General features: G+C 37.9%; 2 protein-coding genes across 6 annotated transcripts; both read left to right on the top strand.

Annotated features, from left to right (window-relative positions):
- The first annotated feature begins 11,422 nt into the window (after nt 1-11,422).
- On the top strand, nt 11,423-16,939 carry hoxa13a (homeobox A13a). 4 transcript variants are annotated; one of them, XM_081698034.1, is made up of 4 exons: nt 11,423-12,269; nt 12,509-12,582; nt 15,213-15,430; nt 15,547-16,939. In XM_081698034.1, the coding sequence occupies exons 1-4, from the start codon at nt 11,591-11,593 to the stop codon at nt 15,557-15,559; spliced, it is 984 nt and encodes a 327-aa protein (XP_081554160.1). In that variant the 5' UTR covers nt 11,423-11,590; the 3' UTR covers nt 15,560-16,939. The 4 variants fall into 4 exon arrangements, with proteins under 4 accessions (XP_081554160.1, XP_081554168.1, XP_026870754.2 ...); XM_081698042.1 differs by lacking the exons at nt 15,213-15,430; nt 15,547-16,939 and adding exons at nt 14,168-14,216; nt 15,072-15,094 and having other exon boundaries at nt 11,433-12,269; XM_027014953.3 differs by lacking the exon at nt 15,547-16,939 and having other exon boundaries at nt 11,433-12,269; nt 14,168-15,320.
- A 4,915-nt stretch (nt 16,940-21,854) lies between these two features.
- On the top strand, nt 21,855-24,861 carry hoxa11a (homeobox A11a). 2 transcript variants are annotated; one of them, XM_027014955.3, is made up of 2 exons: nt 21,855-22,559; nt 23,693-24,861. In XM_027014955.3, the coding sequence occupies exons 1-2, from the start codon at nt 22,076-22,078 to the stop codon at nt 23,923-23,925; spliced, it is 717 nt and encodes a 238-aa protein (XP_026870756.2). In that variant the 5' UTR covers nt 21,855-22,075; the 3' UTR covers nt 23,926-24,861. The 2 variants fall into 2 exon arrangements, with proteins under 2 accessions (XP_026870756.2, XP_026870755.2); XM_027014954.3 differs by having other exon boundaries at nt 21,865-22,700.
- The last annotated feature ends 745 nt before the right edge of the window (nt 24,862-25,606 follow it).

Below are 25,606 nucleotides of genomic sequence, written 5' to 3' on the forward strand. Positions count from 1 at the left end.
AACAACAAGGGTAAGCCGCGCAGCAGGGGGTGAATCAAAGGCTAGGCTTGAAAAAAAAAACGCGCAAGGACGTAAGTAAGCCAGCATGTTACAGGTCTGGGGAAGAAACGAAACCCATCGTTCAGAAACGACATAATGGCGAATAAAAATGGAAATTCCACAAACTGTTAGTTATAGAATTAAAACCTTTTTTTAGTCTAAACTATGCCAAAATGAACTTCGACGCGACTTGGAAATTTACGCATTTCTCCACGATTCGTTTTCTCAGGAGAAATGTCTTAACTATATATATACATGTCTTAACTATATAACATTAAGTCAAACATCATCATGGACCGTATAGATTAGGTGACGTTTAGATTATATTAAAATATCTCTGGCAACACATCTGAAACAATGCAGTAATTTCCCTTTTTTGGCCTTTGTAAAGAAAGGCTAAATGTTACAAATCCATTATATCCTAAAATAGTTGTATGGGGATCGTTTAAAACTATAGAGCAAACATTTAGGTAGTTAGAAAGGAAACCCTCACCGTTACGTGGGGCTATTATACGTCTCGTGTGTCGTGCTGCGTGTTTGTATTGGTATATAAGACAGATTTTCTTCCGCAGGACAGTGGCACGCTACCTCGATCATCATTTTTTCACTGGAGACTGAAAGGAGGTGGTTTCACACTGTGCGTGCGTGCGTGCATGTGAGTGTGTGTACCTGCTGGGTTGAACAGGATAAAAACCTGTTTGTATTTTAGGCTGGTAACATTTGCATGCACGAGAGGAATTTAAATGCGGCAGAAATAATAGAAGTCACTAAGATAGTCATTTTGGTGGGTTGGGGGTAAAACCGAATAATTGGAATCATTTGTAAAGAATTCTGATAGGTGACATAATTTGTAATAACGATGGTACTCTAGACTTGGAGAATGCCATAGAACTTGATCAGTTCAAGCTCTGTCCATTATCGCCTAGACACCGCCGCTCTGAGATGGAGAAAGTCATACTGGCAGCCTAGGAATACATTAGCACATGTTCCTCTCGGATCGGGAGGACGATTAAGAATGTTTAAAAGATGATGAGGTCTCTATGCCCGCAGGCGGCGTATTTTGAAGTGACGCTTTATATTTCCACATTTTTGTATCTCTCTCTCTCTCTCTCTCTCTCTCTCTCTCTCTCTCTCTCTCTCTCTCTCTCTCTCTCTCTCTCTCTCTCTCTCTCATCCGTCCGTACTCGTTTTTCCAAAGTGGTGTCAAGGAAAGTGCTGAAAGGTCAGGTCCTTCGGACCAGTAGTCAGAATAACAGACTATTTGACATTTAATTGGATTTGTTTGAGCTAAGGCTAACAACGTCGCTCTGGTTTTATACTGGGGATCTGTCCTTTCTAATTAAGTAGCCAGAAAATGAACATCTCTTTTCAGTATAAGCTTTTTAGAACAAGAAATTGAGTTATAGATCGCCGATTTGTTGAATTTTAAATTCGTTAGCAATTTAAACATAAAACATTATGGTCTGTTATGACCCCGTTTTAGTTTAAATATCTTAGAACTGATAGATTAAATAATTCCTTTTATATTTGTGTCCTAACCCTGCTGAATGACTTGTGCGTTCACTACGGGTTTATGTGCACACGTGATTAGTTGGCCTGTTTGTGTACCGCACGTTAACGGATTAACCATTAGACCAAACAAGATGTTAGGTTTTCACATGGAATGCAACACAGTGCATTTTTCACTGGATTTTTTGAACAACTGAAATTCCGTTTCTGGATATGACGACAGATAAAAAGATCTGCGTCTTTTGAAGACAAATCCTAAAAGGAAGAACCATTTTGCCGACATTAGTTGTCGGACTTGATGAGGCGCGTTCTATTGGGAAGGTTATCTCGAAAGCAAAGACAGCACCGCGCGCTGCTTGCTTTCAGGGAGGAGGCCTCGCTTCACGCCACTTTGATGTGCTCTCTGGTAGTAAAAATTCACGAAGAACAGTGATGAAGTATAGTGGCTTTTAAGGATATGGGCTCTGGGGATTTCAACGTCGTATTTACTTATCAACTATCAAGAAACCTTTGGCGGCGTTATATAGCCTGCTACAAATCTGTGGCTTGTATTTAAACGGCACGTAACATTGATGATACTGACGCAAGAAGCATGTAAGATAATTAATTAAAACTCTCTCTCTCTCTCTCTCTCTCTCTCTCTCTCTCTCTCTCTCTCTCTCTCTCTCTCTCTCTCTCTCTCTCTCTCTCTCCGTAATGAATTATGAAGCAAATGCACACTGCTGTGTAAAGCTGAGAGCGATGTTTTGGCAGCATTCAAATCTATCTATCTATCTATCTATCTATCTATCTATCTATCTATCTATCTATCTATCTATCTATCTATCTATCTATCTATCTATCTATCTATCTATCTATCTCATATATATATATATATATATATATATATATATATATATATAAACATGTTATGTTAGATATAATTTGATTTCGTGGCCCTGTAACCCTCGATAAAAGAACATTTTCCTCATGCTTTATAGCGAGGAAGACGAAATTATAAGACACGCCGATTGGTTACCCAATAGTAATTTTCGCTTGGGTTTAAAATGGAGAGTTAATAAAATACTGATACGGCAACTTTATGTTTTTCAAAACAGAGCATCGATAATAATGACGTCAGAGGCTCGATATTTTTGTGGCCGAAGTGACGTTGCAGTGACTGGACAGTCAAAGCTGTCCTCGTGCGCCCTCACCTGTCAGAAGAAAAGAAGAAACATTAGCGTGTCCAACGTTAGCTGTTGGACACGCTACATAAACGCTCTCGCTGACATTTTATTTTGTTTGTTTTGTGTTTTGTATTAAATAACGGAATTATAGTTAACCCGGTGCTCATTTACACTCTTTCAAGGCAGGACGCAGGGACTACCGACTGATTTTGCGATTTTAAAGGTAAATGTCTACGAGAGTTGTTTGCTACTGACTCATGCCCCATTCATAAGCTTTGCTCGAAGGATGTTGCTACACTGAACACCGCCATTTATAATAACGGGTTTTCAAATCTGTTACTATACTACTTATGTTTTTTTTTTCTTTATTTTCTGAAAACTCTGAAGTGAACTGTGCATTAATTAGTAGGCTAAACTAATTGGTTAAGCCGAAAGGCAATGATAGTCTAATACAGCTGTCGTTCTGAATTCTTACATTTCTGCCAAACCTTAAACACATTAAACGCACATTTCTGTCTTTGAATGCAGAAAGCTCAGTGGTTGACTTTTAAATAAGTTTGGGAAAACATAAGTTATTTTATATATACGTTACTTCCATATATAGTCCAATTGCAAGCACAACACGGAGTGCCAGTAAACTCTAGACTTATGCATGGTGTTTAGAGTAACTTGTTTCATAAGGCTAGAATAGAACTTCACCTAGCCCTCAGATTTCGTGTGTATATTCCTACAGCAGCAATAAACTTTTAGATGTTTCTTTGCGACATCCTTGAACTTTGAACCTTAGGACATTTATCATTATCGCTAAGTGCAAATAGTCTGTTCCCAGTCAGGCTATCCCAGTATCAGCTCTGAGTTTACCTGAATCTCCAGTAACGCTGTACCAATACAACCTCTGAGTGTATTCACTGGTGCTGCTCATGTAACATGGCTGAAAGCTATTGTTTTATGTAATGCTGAAATAAAATGTGTCATATAGGAATTCATAGAAAGAACTTTTGTGTAGTAAATTGTATATTAGTATACTTGATTGTAGTATATTTGATATCACTATACAAGGCTGCAGTAAATTGAATATCACTATACAAAACTGTAGAACAGTCTATCTAAAAAGATGCATCCATGAAATAAATGTATTTTGTCTTCAGTTTAAGTTCTTTATGTAATGGTGTAAGCTCTTCATTCAACTTTGGGTGTTTAGAGATTTTGATATCACTGGAGTCTGAAGTCACTGGAATCTAATATCAGATCTTTCAACCTTTAAGATGTCTCCCATTCTGGATGTCTATAAGATATGATTAATTTCCCAAGTGTCCCTTTTTTAGATCATTCATAGTTGATATCATTAAAAATCATGTTAGAAACAATCACTATCAGAACACTGGCATATAAAAAGAATGACTTGAGCTTGCAAATCTAGCTGACCACCACCACCACCACCACCAGCACCAGCACCACCACCAGCACCACCACCACCACCAGCACCACCACCACCAGCACCACCAGCACCACCACCACCACACACATACACACACATACACATAGATATACACACAAAGAAAATACACATGCATACACACATATACAGAAATATACATGCATTCACACAACTCCACACACACACACACACACACACACACACACACACACACACACACACACACACACACACACACACACACAGATATACAAATGCACACACATATTCACAGGTACACAAATACACAAACACACACACACACACACACACACACACACACACACCTCCACACCCATACTGCCTGAGCACTTTTATGCACAGTATAATACTAACATGTGAAGTAGGGGTGTTTCCCCCAGTATCAACCTGGCAAACACAGTTGTAGAGAAATGTGGCTGCTTAGACAAAAACTGATCTGCAGTTTTCAACATAACTATTCAAGTGTCGTAGCCACTGTTCATCAATTTAGACATGCTACTTTTAAGAAACTCACCTCCTGAAGCTGCCTAACCATGCACACTACTGTCCAGCAATATTGTCATTTCTAATATTGTCAGTTCTTATTTATCAATCCCTCTTTTAAACCTGTATGTTATGTGCCCTGAATAAAATTGTTTCTCTAACTCAAATGTTCAGATGGGATGAATATTTACAGTGTAGATTCAATATAGATTCTGTGCAGATTTAGTGTACAAAACTGTTTTTGGAGTTTTCAGTCCGTGTATGTGACATGCTAGCAAGAGCAGATTTATTCAATGAAGTTTAACTAAATGGGTATCCAAATTGAGTATTTGTCACATTTTTTTCAATCCATCATTTGAATGATGACAGAAGAAAAGATAAGAACTGTGGTGTTTACATTTGAAGGACTTTGTGTGAGAGGATCTAAAGTTAAGTAACCAAGATAATTCACTTTCCTGCTGTTCCAACATCTTACCCCACTGCAAGTCTTACAGAATGTCATTTACTGCTTTTGTCAGCATGATACTTCGAACTGCAATCTAAGAATTCACTCATATGGCAAAGGCTGATTTTATGTTTCAGTGGTTTGGACCCTTCCATCATGGACTCTCAGAACAGTGCTACTCTAAAGCAGTCCTTTGGCACTTAAGAACAGCTGGTCTTGTTCTAACACACCAGCGGCGAAACATATATGCTGTGTAGTAGGGTGTGGCCCGCCTAGGCCAGATTTGAAGAACATGATGTTAAAGAGAGTGGTAACATAAAAAGAACTATGTTGCCACATTACCAACTATATAACTACTATATTATCAAGTGAAAAGAACACTACCACTGTTTTCTCCTCGAAAGTCATTACTGGGTAGTCTGTTAACCTCATTATTAACAACAACAACAACAACAACAACAACAACAAAAAACATAATAATAATCTAGGTGAACATGATCAATCCCAGAGGTACAATGTACAAATAAAACATGCCACAATGCCAACAGATTACCAAAGGTTAAAGGGGCAGAAAATGTTTACTCAAAATATGAAATTAAAAACATAATTTCCAGTGTGTTTAAACCACAGTTGCCTTAATAACGTTGTACTGGAATTTTCCACATCAAAACCGTTGTCTCATATCTGCGAAAGGTCCACGTTTTTTGAAGTCCCTGTAGTGAATGCATATGAACTTAAAATATGCAGTAGCGTGTTACAAAACCCACCAACCAGCCTGTAAAGAGGAAGGGAGCGTTTATGTTTAATGGTCGTTCCGTTATATTTTTGGTAACGTTAGTGAAAAATCTAGATCACCACCATATTCATGAATAGAACTGGGTGGAACACGATTAGAACACTATACATACAATATTGACTATGCACGTTCCTTTTAAATGCCGCTCAGTAACACTAAAATTTGAAGTGACACACCATCGGTTTTGAAAAATAAAGCAGTCGAGTTTCCATTTACAACAAAATTAATTTGTCAGTCATGACTATAGACTATAATCTATATCATACTCATACTAACAATGCAAAAGATCTAGTAACAAATTATAGTTACTCCATAATAGTAAAATATTCAAAAAGCGGTGAGGGAAAGCGGATACAAGCGTTGAGAATGTATTTCTTTATAAAATGACCTATCAAAGAGAGAAACTGTCTGTAAACTCCAATGACAGTAAAATAGTGTGTTCAAAGTGATGCTTGCTATGAGATTTCAATAGTTACAGTAAATACTTTCAAGAAATGAGGCCCTCGTTAATCAAATGGTAAGTGCAGTGACCGTATCAGGATTAAGGCATATCTTTAACTAGTAGCGAGTTATATTTCTGTGTGTGATACTAGCTCGTGATCTCTAGCGAGATAAAGCACGCTGGCTGCTGACTGTGCGTTTGTGCAACGAGCGAGACCTTGGTCAGAAAACAAAATTGTTTTATTGTTACTGAATTCTGTGTGCGGAAACGTTCAAGGACACGCATACTCGTGTAATTCAAAAGCTCTCCTTAACTTGGCCTTTTCTTTTCTTTTTTTTTTTACGTTTATATATGTATATGTGTATATAGGTATATGTGTATATGTGTATATATGTATATGTGTATATATGTATGTGTATATATGTATATATGTATATATGTATATGTATATGTGTATATGTGTATATATGTATGTGTATATGTGCATATATGTATATATGTATATGTATATATGTATATATGTATATATGTATGTGTATATGTGCATATATGTATATATGTATATGACGTTTTTCTTGTGCTTGGGTAAAGAAGGATACGTTTTCCTCTACTAACTGACTGCGTTGCTCTTTCTACTTCTACAAGCGTATTAACGGCTTATAGTGTTGCGCTTTCTCTAACTCGCTTGGATATGGGGAAGGACCTGGTCACAGTGTGATATAACAGACCCGCCCCTCACACTCGACACACTTCCGAGGTTTAATGAACCTAACCAACTTGAACTTGACCATGGCGCGCGTGCAGGAAGAAGGCTATAACTTCACTACAAATACCACTTAGATTTTATTTATGAAACAGCGTAAACGTGCCGCTACATTACTGAGTATGCGTTATATGATACGTTATGTAATATTGTACATAAATGGACATAGTTCTAAACCATATACAAAAAAGCAGTCTGGATTTTGTTGTGAGAATCAGTACTCCTGTAGCCTTCTTCACGTGCCCTCTGACCCTTTCCCTCCTAGACCCATGACGCACTAGTCGCTCCTCAAAGCAGAATTAAGCAGACAAACCTTAAGGAAAACACTACACTAGTGCCACCACGCCGTACAAAATGGATCTCACGTGCAGCCGTGCTCATTTGGAGCTAATCTCTGTTTTATAGTTTGCATAATAAAACTTGTTCATCTCATGCTTAGACACGGTAGAAACGAAAAAGAGTTTAGTTCCACCTCTAATCTAGCACACCTAACCCTAATATATAGATGCTACTAAATGACGTGATTAATTGTCTTAAGTGTGTTAGTGTTGAAACTAATCTGCAGGGCGCACCCCTGGTCTAGCAAATAAAATTTTACATCGAATGGACCATATTTATCATTAAATCGTGTATTAGTATTGCAGTTATATGCAGCCTAGATCAGATTTCAAATTTGCCAAACAAGAACAAGAACATCGTACACTTTACAATATGTCATAATATGTTATAATATGTCAGTTGTGAAGTTATAAAGTGCTACTATTTCCAGAGCCTTCGGAACGCCAAAAATAGAACTAACATAGTTGTTTTCTGTCAAGAATTATAATTACGTTTAGAATGTCTCTCATGTTAGCACGGTTACCATGCCTCTGACGCTTTAAATAAAGTCTAAACAGTGCTTTTAAACAAAATTTCGTAAACGATTTTATCAACTGAAAAATTGACACCCAACATTTCACACTAGATAGCCTAGAGAAATTCAGTTAAATTGGAATTAAAATACGAAATCACAATCAAACGAATTTAAAAAAAAGTATTTTGACTTTGTCTGCGTTTTAAATGTATACATTGGTTTGCCGCACATTCGTACGTAAATGTTTACTTCTCTTCTGTAATGAAACTGTTCACATCTATTCGAGGTTGTCTCTTATGGGCCACATTATTGTCATTTTACATCTAGCAGCGATGTCCTCCTCGAGCTTTTAATGTAGAAGCACGTGGAGTTTTCTACCAACTAGTAGCCTAAAGCTTGTCTTTTTCACAATAATCGGCGTAAGGCACTGTTACTAATAATGTGCTTAAAACGTGCGAGTATTTGATTGGCAGGCCGATAGCGCCGAGCATTATGCAATGATCTCTCTTTAATTTTTAGCATCTTTGTTTTGAGGAATGAATTGAGCAACAATACTTTATTTAAAGCCGGACTGTTGCCTTTATTTATGTGAGTTGTTGTACTTCAGTTGATTTTCCCTGTAACGTTAGCTTGCACAAAAATAACTTCAAAGGCTTCCTTAAAACACAACACCACAACTGAATTAAAAATGTGAAATACTCAAAGGTGTATCCAATATATGTTAAGAAACGTACTAGGAATTTGAAATATACTTGGATTTGGTTCATTATTTTCTGTAGTTATTATTAAATGTTGACAGGTTTGCATTTGGTCATTAGGCAACAGTACGGCCAGCACAACGTCAATGTGTCACGACATTGTGTTCTTTTTTCACTGCTTGAGTTTTTTAACAGAACGAAGAAAAGAACAAAGTACAATTTGTTTCACAAAGTAAGTCATTGGTCTATTAAAAACTTGGTTTAGGCTTGAGGTTGGTTTCACCGATTTATATACACATTCTCTTACATTCTCACTGTCCATATTATTACACACTGGCCTCTTTCAAGCATTCTCCTTAGCCGATGCGCTGGGTCTGTCTTACCTGTCGCACCTGAATCTGAACAGCTCTTGCATATAACCCGTTTAACCACAAAGAATGTACCCTGCTTGTATACACCGTCTTGTCTCGAAAGTAAAGCTGAACAATTTACATTTTAAAAATCACATTTTCCCAATTTAATCTAGAATCTTAGTTCACTAAATGAAAACCTTACCGTTAAAACACAGGTGTTTAACGATGGTAATCCGGCATCGTAAAGGTTTGTTCTTTTCATTTCAGTTAGCAGGACTAACTATACACATATACAGTGAGCGGTACGAACTGTATGCAGTTCTTGTTGCCTAATTACTAGTCAATGTAACGCAAATATGGTAAACCTTCCAGTAGATAGCTATCATTGGAGTCCCGGAACCGCATATACGGTGCATTCTGGGTGTAAGACGTCCATGTTTGAATGCATGCAATTTCACTAATAATTATTTTTTTCAGTATTTGACGTGAATTTTATACCGCTGGCAAAATGAAGAATTCCATTTTGCTAGTTTAATTGAGCTTGGGTAGCGACGTCATGTTGATAATTTTATTTTTATTTTTTGCTTGTTCTAGAGTTGTAACATATACAAACATTTATAGGCATTTTGAATTTTATTATTCATTTGTATTAAAAGCATGATTTGAGGCCTAATGGAATAAATGTGCGTAGGTTCGATGCGTACTAGTTTTTGTTTTCATCATAAAAATAAGAAAAACAAGAAATTGATATAAAAACAGTCCGTAAAATTGAAGATGTACAAAGAATGTGGCGGACAAAGTACTATAAATAAACTTTTGTTGTACCCAGGGATTATACGCCTAATAAATAAATATTATGCGTATAATGACAGGGGTTTTCCGCAAATTGACCCAGGATTGTGCGCCTAATGACAAATTACATTGTTTTAATGTATCCCATTGTCTGCTCTGAATGGGGCATCTTGATGAACATTGCTAATTACATTAAGCCGCTACTCTCTTCTATTTCTCACTGTTATAGCATAGTAAGTTTGTTCTAGGCCTACTCGTGAGCCTCAAATGTATAAAGAATTATAAAGAATTGTATAGTAGGTAAAGGTTGCATAGGTCAGCACACCAAAGAAACAAAAACACCGTCCTACAATTACGGATGAAAGACGTGTCCATGGAAACACGAACACTGCTGCTGGGAAATTCACTGCAGTAAACATGGACTTGCAGACTGGACATCCATGCGGGTGAACTATCCGCTAGACATCCATTCAAAATACACTTTTGACATGTGCACGACAAAATCCGCGACCCATTCCCAAAGAGGGAAAGAGGTGATGTCAGTTTTTTAATCTCTTGAACTGCAATGAAGTGCAACCAAGCGAGTGCGTGCAAAATTACGAATTCGTTCCTTGTATCGAATATTTGTGAGATAAAGTGATTAGTAATAGTGTAAAGCTTCTTAAAAGCGATTCATTCAGCAGTTTTCACTATTGCGACCCGGACACCCTTCCGTGAGTTGAACGTCTCAGCGGTCCGACAGACGCAGCCTCGCGGCCAGACGACAACTTTCAACTTGACCTTGGCCTGTAGCCGTGTCAGCTCCGTACGTAAAATTTGTAGACAAACGCAACCAGTGTTCTCTCGGTTCTGTGTCTGAGCAACTCGTAAGCACAACGGAAGCCGCAGAGTCGCAGGTTCGAATCACACTGTCAGTGAATACCTTTCTCCTGTTTGGCCTCCTTTTGAGGAGGGTGGTACTGGTATTAAAGCCTCGAAGTGCTGCATTTGGAGTCCTTGTTTAATATCACTACACTCATTGGTACTAATGATTACACCTTTGCGGCCATCGTTAAATAATTACTATGAAGTATTAAAATACTGAAAATGGCTTAATTCGCTGCACGTTGAATATTTCAGTTTCAGTGATCCACAGTAAGAAGTGTTTTCATATTTTCCTTGTTTTGTAGTCTACAAGCAATGTAACCAGTAATTAAACGCAACTATGAATGTTGTAGGGAGAAAACTATACCTCAGAATAGCATAAAAAGATTAACATGCCCGCCATTGAGATAGACCCATTTTGAATAAACAGAAATCTCATACTTGGATGTTGACAGGGTGGCTGTTCAGGCTATGGCTGCAAACATGTAAATTCGTTTCAAAACACCATGAATCCCCTCGTGAAGAGCTCCTGAGCCTCATGCAACAGCAGATCTTACTTTATATTCCTCTATACATTTGTATTGCAGATATTTTTTGGATAATCAGGCTGTAGGAATAACCCATTGAGGGGTTTATACACATTTGCACATTTACTGACGTATAGTTTTGAGCACGTGAGATGGACTAAGTTCGTGATACGAGCTGTCCTTTTATAGCGCCGCGTTTTCCTTTATTTTAATTGTTTGCACTTCAAATGTTTCATCCTCCTAGACATATCACGTGGCCGAATATGAACCAATGACAACACGACCTTGGACGTGCGTGGGGTGCGTCAGAGTCTCTTGACTCTTGCAGAATCGGTTATCTCCTGTTTTTCAGTCTGCAATATTTTTTCAAAAGAGACACAAGTTTCGATGTCCGACGGGCTATGACAACGTCACTGCTTCTCCGCCCGCGTTGGATCGACCCAGTCATGTTTCTCTATGATAACGGCGTTTCGGACGACCCAGGCAAGAATATGGACGGGATTGCGGGAAGCAACTTCCCACCGAGTTCATGCAGAAATCTGATAGCTCACACTGCGCCTCTCGCACCCAGTGCTGCGTACTCGTCAAGCGAGGTAGCTGGAGCAGGAGCGGGTGAGCCTGGAAAGCAATGCAGCCCGTGTTCGGCCACGCAGGGTTCCGGTGGCGCTTCATTACCTTATGGCTATTTTGGCGGTGGTGGATATTATCCATGCCGCGTGTCCCACCACCACGGGGGCGGAGGTGGAGTAAAGTCGTGTGCTCAGTCCCCCGCTCCAGCCTCGCCTTACGGGGAAAAATACATGGACATGTCTGCCACATCGTTGGAGGATTACTCCACGACCAGAGGAAAGGAATTCGCTTTCTATCCAAGCTACGCATCGACTCCATACCCGCCAGTTCCCAGCTACCTGGATATGCCCGTAGTGCAGGCAGTCAGCGGACCCTCTGAGCCAAGGCATGAGCCTTTACTGCCTATGGAAAGTTATCAGCCATGGGCGATCGCTAGTGGCTGGAACGGGCAGGTCTACTGTACCAAAGAGGAGCCGCAGACAGGACACTTGTGGAAGTCATCTTTACCAAGTAAAGTGAATTTATATTATCAACGATTTAACCGTAAATTCCAAACAGATTTTGCTATCATCTGCTATATTGCTGTCAATTAATATACATAAGAAATCATTCATGCTGACTGTAGTTATAGACTACAGTTACTGTAGGAATAGAGCTCTCCATAACATAGACCTATTTGCTAATTTTAACAAAAAGTTAATACAGTTTAATTCCATATTTCTAAAGCTTTCCTTTCCACTTTCCCCTAGACGCCTTGCATAGTGGAGGACCAGAGGGGAGTTCCTTTCGCCGAGGGAGAAAAAAGCGAGTTCCATATACGAAGGTACAACTGAAGGAGCTCGAGCGAGAGTATGCCGCCAACAAGTTCATTACCAAGGACAAGCGCAGGCGGATATCCGCTCAGACCAATTTGTCCGAACGACAGGTTACCATCTGGTTCCAGAACCGGCGCGTAAAGGAAAAGAAAATTGTCAATAAAGTAAAAAATAACAGTTAGCTATTCAAGAAAAAAACTGAAGGGAACACGTCAAGTATATATATATATATATATATATATATATATATATATATATATATATATATATATATATATATATATATATATATATATATATATATATATTTTTCAAAGCTATCAAATACAGACGTTGTAATTCTTTGCTGCCTGGACTACTACATTGCAGAGAAGCTTTTGGATCTGACAGGTTCGATGGTGACGCGGTGCATCATTTTTGCTCTGCGCCAGATTACGGTGCACAATATTTGTGGGTATAACTTCAACTCAGGACAAAGATGGTCACTAACGAAGTGTTTTTCGCATTTATTTTTATTTACTCTGCTTCAACATTTGGATGTTGACTGAAAATAACAATATTGTAGTTTGCTTGACAGTAGGCCAGTTTTTCTCTGGCTCTGTCTTTAACTCATTCAAGTGTCTTGCTTGTTGTCTCACGCTTTCTGCTCAGTGATAAAGATTATGAGGAGGAATCCAGGATGTAGATGTCTCCCTATTTCATGTACAATAACACATGTGCTTTTGTTTGTGCCAAAATACGTCCTTATCTGTCTGACTGGTCTGTATCTATATCTTCGTATTAGTGTTATTTGATGAGTCCGTCCCAATAAACCACTGATATGAGTAACGCCTTTTTAAGGTTTAACCACCAAAAGTACGCTGTCTTAAATACTCATGTTAAGTCAGCTAAATGGCGTTTTTCTTTAGACGAGGGAGGAGTGGTGTATAGTTGGACTACCTAATGTTCATTTTGGAAGGTCGCCAGGGTTTTACTCATGTATGCCAAAATTATTTACCGCGAAGTGGATTCATGCTCGAAATGTATATCGCTCGTCTCCCTGCACTGGGAGAGTAGAATTTGCACAATTCTAAGTTTGCACGATTCAAAGTTCGGAAGAAGCCCTTTCGGAAGAGCAACAGCGCCATCTGCTGATGTGCTTGTTATGGTTCCGTCACCGTGAACAGCGAGCTAAAACGGATAGTTTATTACAATGTTTACTACATTTTAAAACAAGAATCACAATATAATTCACGATGATCGTTTGACAATTGTGTCAAAATAGACTTTGTGGCTAAATAGACTGAGAGTAGCTGATAAAATTCGTTCATCTTAATGCAAATATAACGACTTGAATTGAATTATTCACTTCCATTTCCTACAATAAGATCTACACCAGGCGTTCTGTGTGTTACTATCTACAATCTGAATGCAGTTTGTCATGTACTGAATATAGAGCTATGCAAAATATTATAAAGTGTGGTTTGGAGAGTATGTTACTCATTTCGAAGAAATTGCAAATAATATTTGGAAGATACCTGACAATATTAATTTTTTGATCTGTCTATCTCAGTTTGAATCCAGTTCCTATAGCTGTTTGTTTGTCTTTCACAGATATAAGGCGCCTTTTCCTGAAAGATTTGCAGTACCATAAAATGACATGGTAGTACCACTTTGAACTTTTAATTACACAATTTTGGGTAACTGTATCCTGGACTGATTTCCCTGAAATGTGAAACGATGTATGATGATAAGTAGAATAAATAAGATATACATTTATATGTTAATATAGATGAAGTTTATATAAAGATTAAAACAAAACTCACATATCAACGCTTACTATAGCTGTCATATTAGCTGTCATAAGTAATTCAGTAATTGAGCTACGTTTTGTCAAGTAGTTTGGTAGTTTGGCAGTTAGATAAGTGTTGAGTTTCATTTACCAGAATAGACCTGTGTCATTATACTTCAGTTTTTAGAACAACAACGACAACAACACAAATAGTGTTTATTATTGTTTTATTGCTGTTATTATATGGTTATTATTTTGTTGATATTATATAGGTCATATTTCTCATAACTCTGACTGTATCTGGACATGGCCGCACATGGAGCATGGGCAGCACGTCAAAGCAATAGCACGCGACCACAAAATATTTCAGAATTTAACATCCTAAGCCTTCCGACTTGGAATGTAAAATCAATTACATAACAACAATAATAATATTCGAAAACAATGCCAATAATAATAAACAGACAAAAACATAATCATAAATAGCTTTTGTTTATTTTGGATGACACAATATAGGCTGTTATTATATGTTATTATTTAGGTGACATATATTTCCATAATGTATCAATAAAACGCTCTGTGCCTATTTATAGTAATGCGTGCCTAAGTAGTTCTCTGTGTACTTCTCATACAGGCTGTAGACCTCCTTTCTAAACACAAACAGACCATGTCTTTTAAGCAGATTATTATTCAGTATATATAATAATTGTGTTCCTTATTTCATAGTTTCGAAGGCAAGATAGAAGCGGGTAAAGTTTTCTAAAGCATGTTTGTGTGCAGTTTTCTTCCAATATATTTTAAACATTGGCTTTATTATTATAGCTGTTTTTAAAAAATTCATCTTCTACACCGGTTAATTCAATTCAGGGGGACGGAGACCAGAGCCAACCCAGCAGCACAGGCACAAGGCGGGAAGCTATCCTGGACAGGGAGCGCACACACACACACACACACACACACACACACACACACACACACACACACACACACACACACACACACACACACACACACACACACACGCAGTCACAGGAGGAACTTGCAAACTCCGTATCGGCCGGCACGAGAATCCAGCCCGGATCACTGTGAGCCACGCCGCCTCCCTGTAACACATTTTACTATTAATATTTTATTATATTATACATCACAATTCAATTAATTAAATGACAGTAATTATTTACTCAAGTTTTCTTTCATGCAGGCTGATGCTGTAACTACATGCGGAGAGCAGATAATGACGCAGGAACTTAAGAGGAACTTATTTCTAATTTACAAAATTTAATGAGCAAAAACCTCACGAGCTTGAAATAATACGAGGATTCGCTTTTGGCTGTAGGCAAACCCTTTTCAGGACCAATCTACGTCTGATACCTAACTATATCGCTCTCCTACGCTTAAATCTGAGAGTAACTAATCTTAAATCTGATGTCTGTGTATGGTTTTGTGATAATGCTATATTAACGTTTTTTGAGGACGAGAAGAGTATAGCAGGATTCTACTTTTAATGTTGCTTCAGTGGATAATAATATTTTCACGTCTTTTTAAACCTTATTTTAAAACGCTTATTTAAATAATGGTTTCATTTCAGGACTGAAAACGTGTTCATTAAACGTGATCAATCAGTTATTCTCATAACTCATAACTCATAACTACATCACTCATAAACGCCATTTCACTTTTATTGCTTTTTCTTTTTATACTACTACTACTACTACTACTACTAATAATAATAATAATAACAATAAACCAAAGACATATACGAAATTGACAAAGAATCCACAAACTAAATACAGAACCAACAAAACACAACAAAGAATATAAAATAGTACAAGTACAAGACAAGAACACAGAAGTAACAATGATAACAATAGTAGGTTAATTGTTATACTTTATATTTGTATATATGGTAAATTATAATTACGAATGTAAACATTTTATGAACTTGTTTACATGAACTCTCTATGGCTTGCGTTGGCGACGCAGCGGGTATGTATTCGTGTCTAAAGTCTACATGTTTTTGCATTCGCATTTACTGAAGGGTGGGCGTGTCGTTTAGAGGAAAAAAGACAAGGCAGAAAAAAATACATTCATGGATTACAGCCTCTCCTGAAAAGAAACAAGCTTATGGTGCCACCTAATGCGCAAACACAAAATAGCAACTAAGATAGCAACCTTAATGGTGCCTTGTGCTTTATAAGGAATTTCCTCGCACTAAATTATCAATTTAGTGAAACACTGAGATCGAGTCTTTAGTAACTTTGCCCTAAAAGTAAACTTACTTCAACTACAACATTAAACTTTAGGATACGTTCAACTTGCCTGTTGACATATTTTAAGATTTACGTTTAAATAGCCTATTGTGGGTTTGTGCAAAACGTAGTTTGAGCACCTTAGTGCGGATTTAAGAGTTTACGCAACACCAAACTAAGTTTCTGAGACATTGCTTGTATATGTGATACAATACAGAGAAAAAATCTGCGTCATGGACCTATGGACACTGACCTTCGACGCATGTCTAGACCACTGGCCGCACTACAGGATTAATGCAGATAAGATTTTATGAATGGATAATAAAATTACGTTCCTTTTCTCAACTTTTGGCCTCTGCGTTCACAGCGGGGAGGGAGTCTGTCTACACAATGAAAGCCAAGGCAGTTACCAATGTCTCAGACTTGGCTCGCGCTTGGCTCACAAACAATGACGCCTTTTGTTAGCAAGTTAGTAATTTAACCTTATGTATAACTTGGTTTATATATAATCATATTTTGATTGTGTCTAAATTCTTTTTTTCCCATAAACTGATAAAGACTCCAAAATACAATATGGATTAGGTTAGTGTTATATTACAAATGAGTGATCTATACCTACATTTATTTGATCTTATTGTTTTAGGCAGTTTCACATGTTCTGTCTAAGGCCAGCACTCTACATATTAGGCTTTAAGGCTAAAATCGGTAAATTCGCTATCTTACTAGAGACACAACAAAGTCAGCAGCGGAGTCATGTTAACGTAGACACGTCATGCATTTATGGCCTGCCTTCCGCTTTTGACCCCATCCTCACACTTTATTTTATCCAAGCCTGTAGTCACGAGTTCAAATACATGTACGCAATAGACAAGTGCGTCCAATAAAAGTACACATTAGATGAGGTTCTCTATACTCTAGAGTACAGAGAGCTTGGACGTTCATTAGACATGAACGTGTTATCTGATTAAATAAACTACATTTGCTGTGAAAATAAACAGTTTTTTGCTGAAAACTATTGTACCTAAATGATTTCCTATACAAACCATTCCCTAGAATATCAGTCAAAGTTTAGTTACAGTTTAGAAATAGTTTGATAACAGTTTAGTAATAATTTATCTTTCAACACATACAGTTTCTACAAAATTGATTGATCAGCAAAGATTTCATATCCGGAAAACCAGAGTAAAGTAGCAACAGAAATAAAATACAAATGCAAATAATATGTGCAATAACTAAATAAGCGAGCTATTGTTCGTTATTACAATTAAATCCAGTCTACTTTATGCCCGTGGAATATAACCCCCAATTATTCTAGACAAAAAAGAATACTTAGATTAAACAAAATGTTCACTGAATATGTTTTACATATACATTAGCCTATATTTTTGATGAACATATATGTAAAACTTTACAACTTCAACTAAAATATTTTTAAACTTGTCTATTATTATTATGCAGTGATAAGACTTTTTTCCATGACTGCAATCACGTGGTTATTGAAATGTTTTTGGTCATTGTAACCCGCGATTTCCTTAGTCCTTTTGTTTCCAACCGAGTTCGACGCTTTGGCTCATTTCTCGGAGAAAAGGTTTTCCTCAAATTTCACTCCAGAAGAAGGTTTCTCTTCATAAGAATGCTGAGTTTCCCATTTAGTTGTAACCAGTAACTCATTAGCTAAGGTTACTAACAATTGCCTCATTCAAGTTCAAAACTATAACGTTGACGAGAAATAGAATTAATCGAATTAAACAATGAATTAATTTTTAGATAATCCACATGAAGACCTATTTTTGACAACTATATATATATATATATATATACACACACACACACACACACACACACACACACACACACACACACACACACACACACACACACACATATATATATATATATATATATATATATATATATATATATATATATGTGTGTGTGTGTGTGTGTGTGTGTATAGTTGTCAGAAATAGGTCTACATGTGAATATAGTATATATATATATATATATATATATATATATATATATATATATATATATATATATATATATATATATATATATATATATATATATATATATATATATATACACACTATTTATTTAATCGTCCATACATAAGCACATTTGAAGAATTTGCTATTAGAATTTTAAAGGATACATTTAATCCACAGAATTAGTGTATATCTTCCTTTGCTTTTTGACAAAATCTAATAAAGACAATTTCTTAAAACGGCGTGTTCTCATTATTGTACTGTGAAGCCGCTCATAGAAAACATATTTTTAATTAAACATATTCTAAATTAATCGAACTCAATAATAACGGACGTCTCGAGGTTAAATGCAACAGAAATAAAATGAAATAAACTACAGAGTGGAGCTTCATGAATAAAAACGCCACGGGAATATTCTGAATGCCTATTCCTGATGTACACTCAGATCAAAATCAGTATGTTACTTGACACACTGTGAGGAATCATAATAAAACCCACTGAGACCAATTACAATATGACACGTGCAGTCTCCTGACGGAGTCATCGCTGTCTTAACAGTACTAAAGGCGCTTTAACAAATTGCAACTCACAGTGCGCGGTGTCTTTTGTGTGTTTTACTCTTTACAGTTCAAACTTGTGTAGACACATTATCACCATTATATTATTCAGTGCAAATTCATCTCTATTCACCACCCCAGGTTTTCATATTGTGCTAAGATTACTAAATTGTGTGGTAGTTCCTTTGCTCGCTGCTCACTATCTTTCTCGAGCCTTTCGTGATATGCTGTGTGTTTTTCTGAGGTAGGTCATATACATGTCCACTGAAGGGAGGGAGTGAGTGAGTCATCGCTGGAACTCCACCTGGTCCAGACCATAGATTTGCATGGCGTCTGTCGTCTCGTCTCTACTCTCCACGCTGGTGATGACCTCTCCTTCCCACGAACTTGAAGTCGACCGCTGCACAAGGGCGTTTGGTTGTTGCACTACACATCTCTCCCCACAGAGGAATAAAAGCGTAACTTACTGATAGTCCATTTTCGTCCATTTAGTCTTAATGAATTAACATCCACAGTCAAGTTATAAAATGCCACACAATTAACTGAATAACGTTTACAACGTTTCAGAGGCCGAAATGTTCCTGTATTTCTAATTATGTGACTGCATATATTCTTGCCTTGCTTATGTAGCAGAGCTTCTGTGGTTTTGAGCTGTTACTCATTGCCTATTGAAGTGTGTGTTTATCTGAGTGTAACCTCCCTGTTACGCCGTCATACCTGTAAAATGGGAAAACGACCAACCATATAGAACCAAAAAGCTCTGTTAAAACGGCACTGTAAAAGTTCTGTCTCTGTACTTGGGGCCCAATTACTGCTGAATGCTTTCCAACACATGGAGTGGAATTTGTCAAGAGTTGACGAAAAGGCGGAGCGTGTGGTTTAGAGGCCACCGTTTAGTGTTGTGTCGGTTTTTGCTGGCAAAGTACACTCCATCACTGGGACAACACTGAATCCGGATTACAGTGACATTACTGTGACTCTTACAATCGCAATATTTGAAAGGCTATGCGAGACTGGGGGGTTGCGCTTTCTGAAGCTCGAGTTACGCGGTCATTATGTGCGTTCTGGTGAAACATGCTTCATCCACGGGAATTAAGACAGTGTGTCTGGGTATGTGCGGCGCTCGAGAGCCTCATCGGGTTTAACACTCATGGTCACACCAAATTATCTTTGCCAGTCATTTCCGAGACTATATCCCACCTCATACCTCAATAAGAACAATAGACTAAGAAACAAAAAAAAATTACATTTATGTTAAATAAACGTATCTTTATGTTTTCTTCTAAGGCCTGGGTGTGATAAGTTCCTTGCGATAGCGACTGTTCTTTCCATTGCAATAGCCCTGAATATCTTTTTGAACTTCCATACTGAAGATTCTTTTCAGTAAGATTTTCAGAACAACGTACAGTTTTTATTTGTGACGTTTCAGTGACGGAATTGCCGAACAATATTTTATGAGATGATTTTATTACTGTAGTCCTAAAGGAGCCAACCGTTTTCATTTTTCCCTCGTTTTACAGCTTACCATATTTCATGCGTGTAAAATGATTCACATAGCCTTCTTGGAACATGGCGTTTTTGCTATGTGGATATAAATATCCTGCTTCAACATATTTCTTGACAAACTAAATATGTAGTTAAAAGCAGTAGTAGGTTTACCTTTAACCAGTGAGACTTATTTAGAATTTATAGAATCTATATTGTAAGGTCTTATCTGCACTGTTGTAAGGAATAACGTAATTAACCAAACTGGAAAAATAATGTGGAGATTGTCTATCTATTTTGTTTAAGTTTTGGCAAAGTAAGTTGCAAATAATACCATGTATGCACCATGCTATCTTAATATCTGCCACATCCGCACAGACAGTTTATAATAATAAAAAGCAGTGATCATGCACAGTGCCAGGAATCGCAAAACGCTTGTAATATTCAGCCACAGCTGTGACATTTCAAAAATTATTTTGTCATGTTTTAATACACTACTCGCATACACTGTGAACGCCAAATAGGCTAAATATAATTGATTCCGTTGTTTTGTCTGCAGTCACGCGTTGTACTGCAGGGATAAGTGAAAATGACTCTGATCGCTTATTATTTTAACATTAACAAGAAGTGTCTTGGTATATAAAGCAACAAACAAGCTCACGAAGCAGCTATACTAATAGCTATATGTGACAATCATATAAGTAAATGGTTTTAACGTTCTGGATTCAACCGAAACACACACACAAAAAAAACTAAAAAATGTACGGAAAGGTACACCCTTAGAATAGGAAGATTTTAATTCAGCGACGACGCACTGTTACGGGTACAGTTTTTGCCTGTTGCCTCTTGATTTTGTTGTAGCAGTGTTCTTTTTAAAACAAGTTGCCATGACATTGGCATTGATTGTGAACCCTCATAAATGTTCAGAATTGCCTAATAAGTTCAGAATGTTTGATTTGTGCGTTTGCTTAAACAAACAAAAGCTAGAATGTTCAGAAGTCGTGTCAGTGTCTCACCTAGAGTGGAGCGATTAAGCAGCAGCGCCTTCAGCATACAACCCTATATCCTGAAGGTCTCACTTACTTTGAATAGACGCGCGCGCGTGCAGGCACACACACACACACACACACACAGAGCGAGAGAGAGAGAGAGAGAGAGAGAGAGAGAGAGAGAGAGAGAGAGAGAGAGAGAGAGAGCGAGAGAGAGAGAAAGCGAGAGAGAGAGAGAGCGAGAGAGAGAGAGAGAGATCTGTCAATATCTGATGTGGAACACGTGACCGTGGCCTCCTTTGGAATGGATGGAGATGAATTTCCACGTCAGTGTACGTCTCAAAATTTCTGGCTCGGGGATACGGCTTCAAAGGAGGGCAAGAGGCACGCGCGCTTGTAAGCCATGTTAAGGGCGCTGTGTTCGGGTCTCGCTAGCCCTAGCTAGAAACGGTACCGCTAATGATGGATTTTGATGAGAGAGTTCCCGTCGGTTCTAATATGTATCTACCCAGTTGTACGTACTATGTCCCGGGTGCTGACTTCACCGCGCTGCCCTCTTTCCTATCTCAAAACCCGAGTTCTCGTCACGTTTCTTACTCCTACTCGACAAATTTGCCGCAGGTTCAGCCTGTTAGAGAGTTTACATTTAGGGAATATGCTTTTGAAGGGTCCGGAAAGTGGCCTCACCGGGGTTCGCTGGCTCAGTGTTACACAGGAGAGGACGTGTTGCACCGGGATTGTTTGCCAACCTCCACTACCAACCTCGGAGAAATGTTCGCGAAGAATAGTTCCGCCGTGTACCATCAGTCCACGGCAAGCTCGGGCACATCGTCGAACTTCTACGGGAGCACAGGGAGGAACGGAGTGCTTCCACACGCCTTCGATCACTTTTTCGATACCGCATATGGAAATATAGAAAACGCGCACAACAAGGAATACATGGGTGAGGACAAACAGCACTCTAGCAATTACGAGACGCCAATACCCGCCCCGGAGCATGAGACAGAGGGAAAGGAGCTAGGCGAGCCCAGTAGTCCCGAGTTCTCTTCCGGCAACAACGAAGAAAAGAGGATCCGTGTGAACAGTATGTTTGATTGCAGCGACCCTGTCATGACAGAAAGTTTCAATCTTACGCACTGCTGTTAAAATTTTATATGCTGTTTTATACGCGTATAAGGTTTATTGAGGGCTTGAGATTTCCCCGACAAAAGCTAACTTATAAACCGTGAGAATCACGTGCTTGGAATTGAAATTGGCCATGAAATACTCCAGGCCAGAACTTTTTTGACTTGAACTTTAAAATCTAGTTTCTCTGCGCAGTGGTTTAGAAGAAGTCATAGTAATAGTCATCGAACCCTGAGCCTAGTAACCATAGTAACCAACTTCTAATGACTGTAAAATTATAAATACTACTTTCACGGGTTAGTAGCGTTAAAAGGCCCTCATACATGTATGAGTGTTTGAGGAATGTGCACGCCTGGACGCTGTGTTGAGTGCACTAAGGTAACCAACACGTCGCTTCTGCTAAAGATAAAAGCCAGTTTGTGTCCCGTATATTAAGATACATAGATTTAGATTAAAAACGATGTTCTAACTACATATCTGCGTAAAGATGATTAGATTTTGTATGCTTTGCATGGGCCTGTTTAATATAAAGTTAAAGCCAGATTAATAATAATAGTAGTAGTAGCAGCAGCAACAGCGGTAGCAAAAGTAGTAGTAGTAGTAGTAGTATTAGTAGTAGTAATAACTATTGTGTAAATGCTAGAATCTAAAAATCACGAAAAATAGAGGATTATCAACAAAAAGAAAATGAAAAAAAGACGTTTTGTGCTTACATGTTCTTCCGACGTCCAAGGAGAAAGAGCTTTATATCCGTTTATATAATAGATTATATCCGTTCATTAGCGACGGTGTGCTATTGGCTTTCCCACATTACTGAAGATAAATACCAGCGCTTCTGTCATTGTATTTCTTATTCATGAGTATTGTTTATTAATGTTCAGTTCAGTTTGGTTGGGACCTCGCAACGAAAACAAAATACAATGTCATCGTGAATTTCTGTGTGCCTTCCAGATGTGCCGAGAGCACGGAAGAAAAGGTGTCCGTACACTAAATACCAAATCCGTGAGCTCGAGAGGGAGTTCTTCTTCAGCGTGTACATCAACAAAGAGAAACGTCTTCAGCTCTCCCGAATGCTCAACCTCACCGACCGCCAAGTCAAAATCTGGTTTCAGAACAGACGCATGAAAGAAAAAAAACTAAATCGGGACCGTTTACACTACTACACCACGAACCCTCTGCTATAGGACACCGGCATAACTCACAACTCCTGCTGTAATAACAACAGCATTAACCGCGAGGCGATAATGGTGCTCAGAGGGTAATTTCAAATTCGAAGACGGAGGCCTTTGGATTGATGCAGTGACAGTGAACACGAACCTATGGACGTTTTACTGCGGGTAATTGTGTGCATGTTGCTCGTACGGTTTTAATGGTCAGCAGAGATGTTTTGTTTTGAAAGCCCAAGTCACTCAACCGTATCGAATATTTTTGCTTGAAATCTAATACAGAGTTTGCGATCTGAATTTATTTTCTGATGAAAAATGTGCTTTTGAAATATTTTCAGAGGCATATCTAGGCACTAGTAACGTTAACGTGGAATTACATTTTGGTCTTTAATGCTAAAGACTTTGGTGTGACCAAATATTAAACAAAATGTTTATTTATTGCTCCACATCTGTAGTGGCGTTTTATTTTATTTTTCACATTAACTGAAGAAAACCGTCTGACAGGATTATTGAAGCAATAACATTTTCTACCAGTAAAACGGCGCTCACAGTTGCACTTGAACTGTTAATATTATGATGGACTCTGAAATATTCTTGTTGTGAGATATTTAAAATTTCTTATGAGATCAGCTAAAGACAAAGATGCAGAACTGAAGACGAGAGATGACTACTCTCACCAAAGCCTCATGGGCTGTAAAGAAACTCCTATTGTGAACTCCTCGTGTGATTTTTTCAACTCGATTTGGAGAAGGTGGTACTCTTCAAGATATTTCCTCTGCTCCATGAAATTATCTTTTCACCAAAAAACGAAGGATTATTTTTAGGATTACATATCCACGTTTTCTGTGTAAGAACGTGATGAACATTTAATTTTTATACACGCAAATGAACGTCATTGCTTATAATGCTATGTATTATATATTTCCAAAACAACAATTAAACTATTCAGACAAATATGAAGGGTGTATGTGTTGCCCATCGCGTGCTCCAAAACTATAGATATAGGCCTTTTCCCAATTTGCTTGCGTGAAAAACAAATCATAGCGGAAGTTGTGAAGTTGCTTATACGCTATGTTATACTGCGACTTGATAAAGGAATCCGTCGCATTACATTATTTGTCCTATAGTTTAGTGGTACATTGTTTCCCATCTAGATTAGGTTAAAAAAAACCTAAAACCTGGTTCTTTCGTTCTTTCGTTCTTTCTCTCTTTGTGTTGCACGATTTCCAGCTGTATATATGTATCTATTTTTTTCATTCTACTGACTTCGAATTTCTTTTTTCTTTTCACAATTTGAGATGTAGTCGCGAGCCTACCTTAACCTTAAAGATTTTCCCGCATAAAATCATCTAAATAGTTTTTTTGTTCACCAGGAAAGGTGATTTTAAAGTTGTTTTCACTAGAGTTTTATTAGTCATTTCATATTTGCTGTTTTTATTTGTATGTATGATCTCAGCTGTAGCATTTATACGTTATATATAAGAATATATGATGTACATATATCAATGACGATTTTTCACCTGTGTTGAAGCCTTGAGAATGGCCGGCGCATCCTTTGAGGCGCTGAGGAATCTCTGCGTAATTACTTTGACATCCTCTCTGTTGCCGCAGCAACGCGGTCGTAAAAGCTGTCTGCGTCTAGAGCATATGGACGATTGCAGTGTGGTGCCATAAACCGTCTCAGAACCAAGGTTATAAG

The sequence above is a fragment of the Electrophorus electricus genome, chromosome 2 (genome assembly GCF_041902795.1).
Source record: "Electrophorus electricus isolate QZ-2024a chromosome 2, ASM4190279v1, whole genome shotgun sequence".
In the NCBI taxonomy this organism is placed as follows: domain Eukaryota; kingdom Metazoa; phylum Chordata; class Actinopteri; order Gymnotiformes; family Gymnotidae; genus Electrophorus; species Electrophorus electricus.

What these genes read in the sequence shown, in the direction of transcription:
- hoxa13a (XM_081698034.1), top strand. Translation starts at nt 11,591, where the DNA reads ATGACAACGTCACTGCTTCTCCGCCCGCGTTGGATCGACCCAGTCATG. An exon ending in GTGGAAGTCATCTTTACCAA is followed by an intron (nt 12,270 to 12,508) that starts GTAAAGTGAATT and finishes ACTTTCCCCTAG; the next exon opens with ACGCCTTGCATAGTGGAGGA. An exon ending in AGCGAGTTCCATATACGAAG is followed by an intron (nt 12,583 to 15,212) that starts GTACAACTGAAG and finishes AATTCAATTCAG; the next exon opens with GGGGACGGAGACCAGAGCCA.
- hoxa11a (XM_027014954.3), top strand. Translation starts at nt 22,076, where the DNA reads ATGATGGATTTTGATGAGAGAGTTCCCGTCGGTTCTAATATGTATCTA. An exon ending in AAAGAGGATCCGTGTGAACA is followed by an intron (nt 22,701 to 23,692) that starts GTATGTTTGATT and finishes TGTGCCTTCCAG; the next exon opens with ATGTGCCGAGAGCACGGAAG.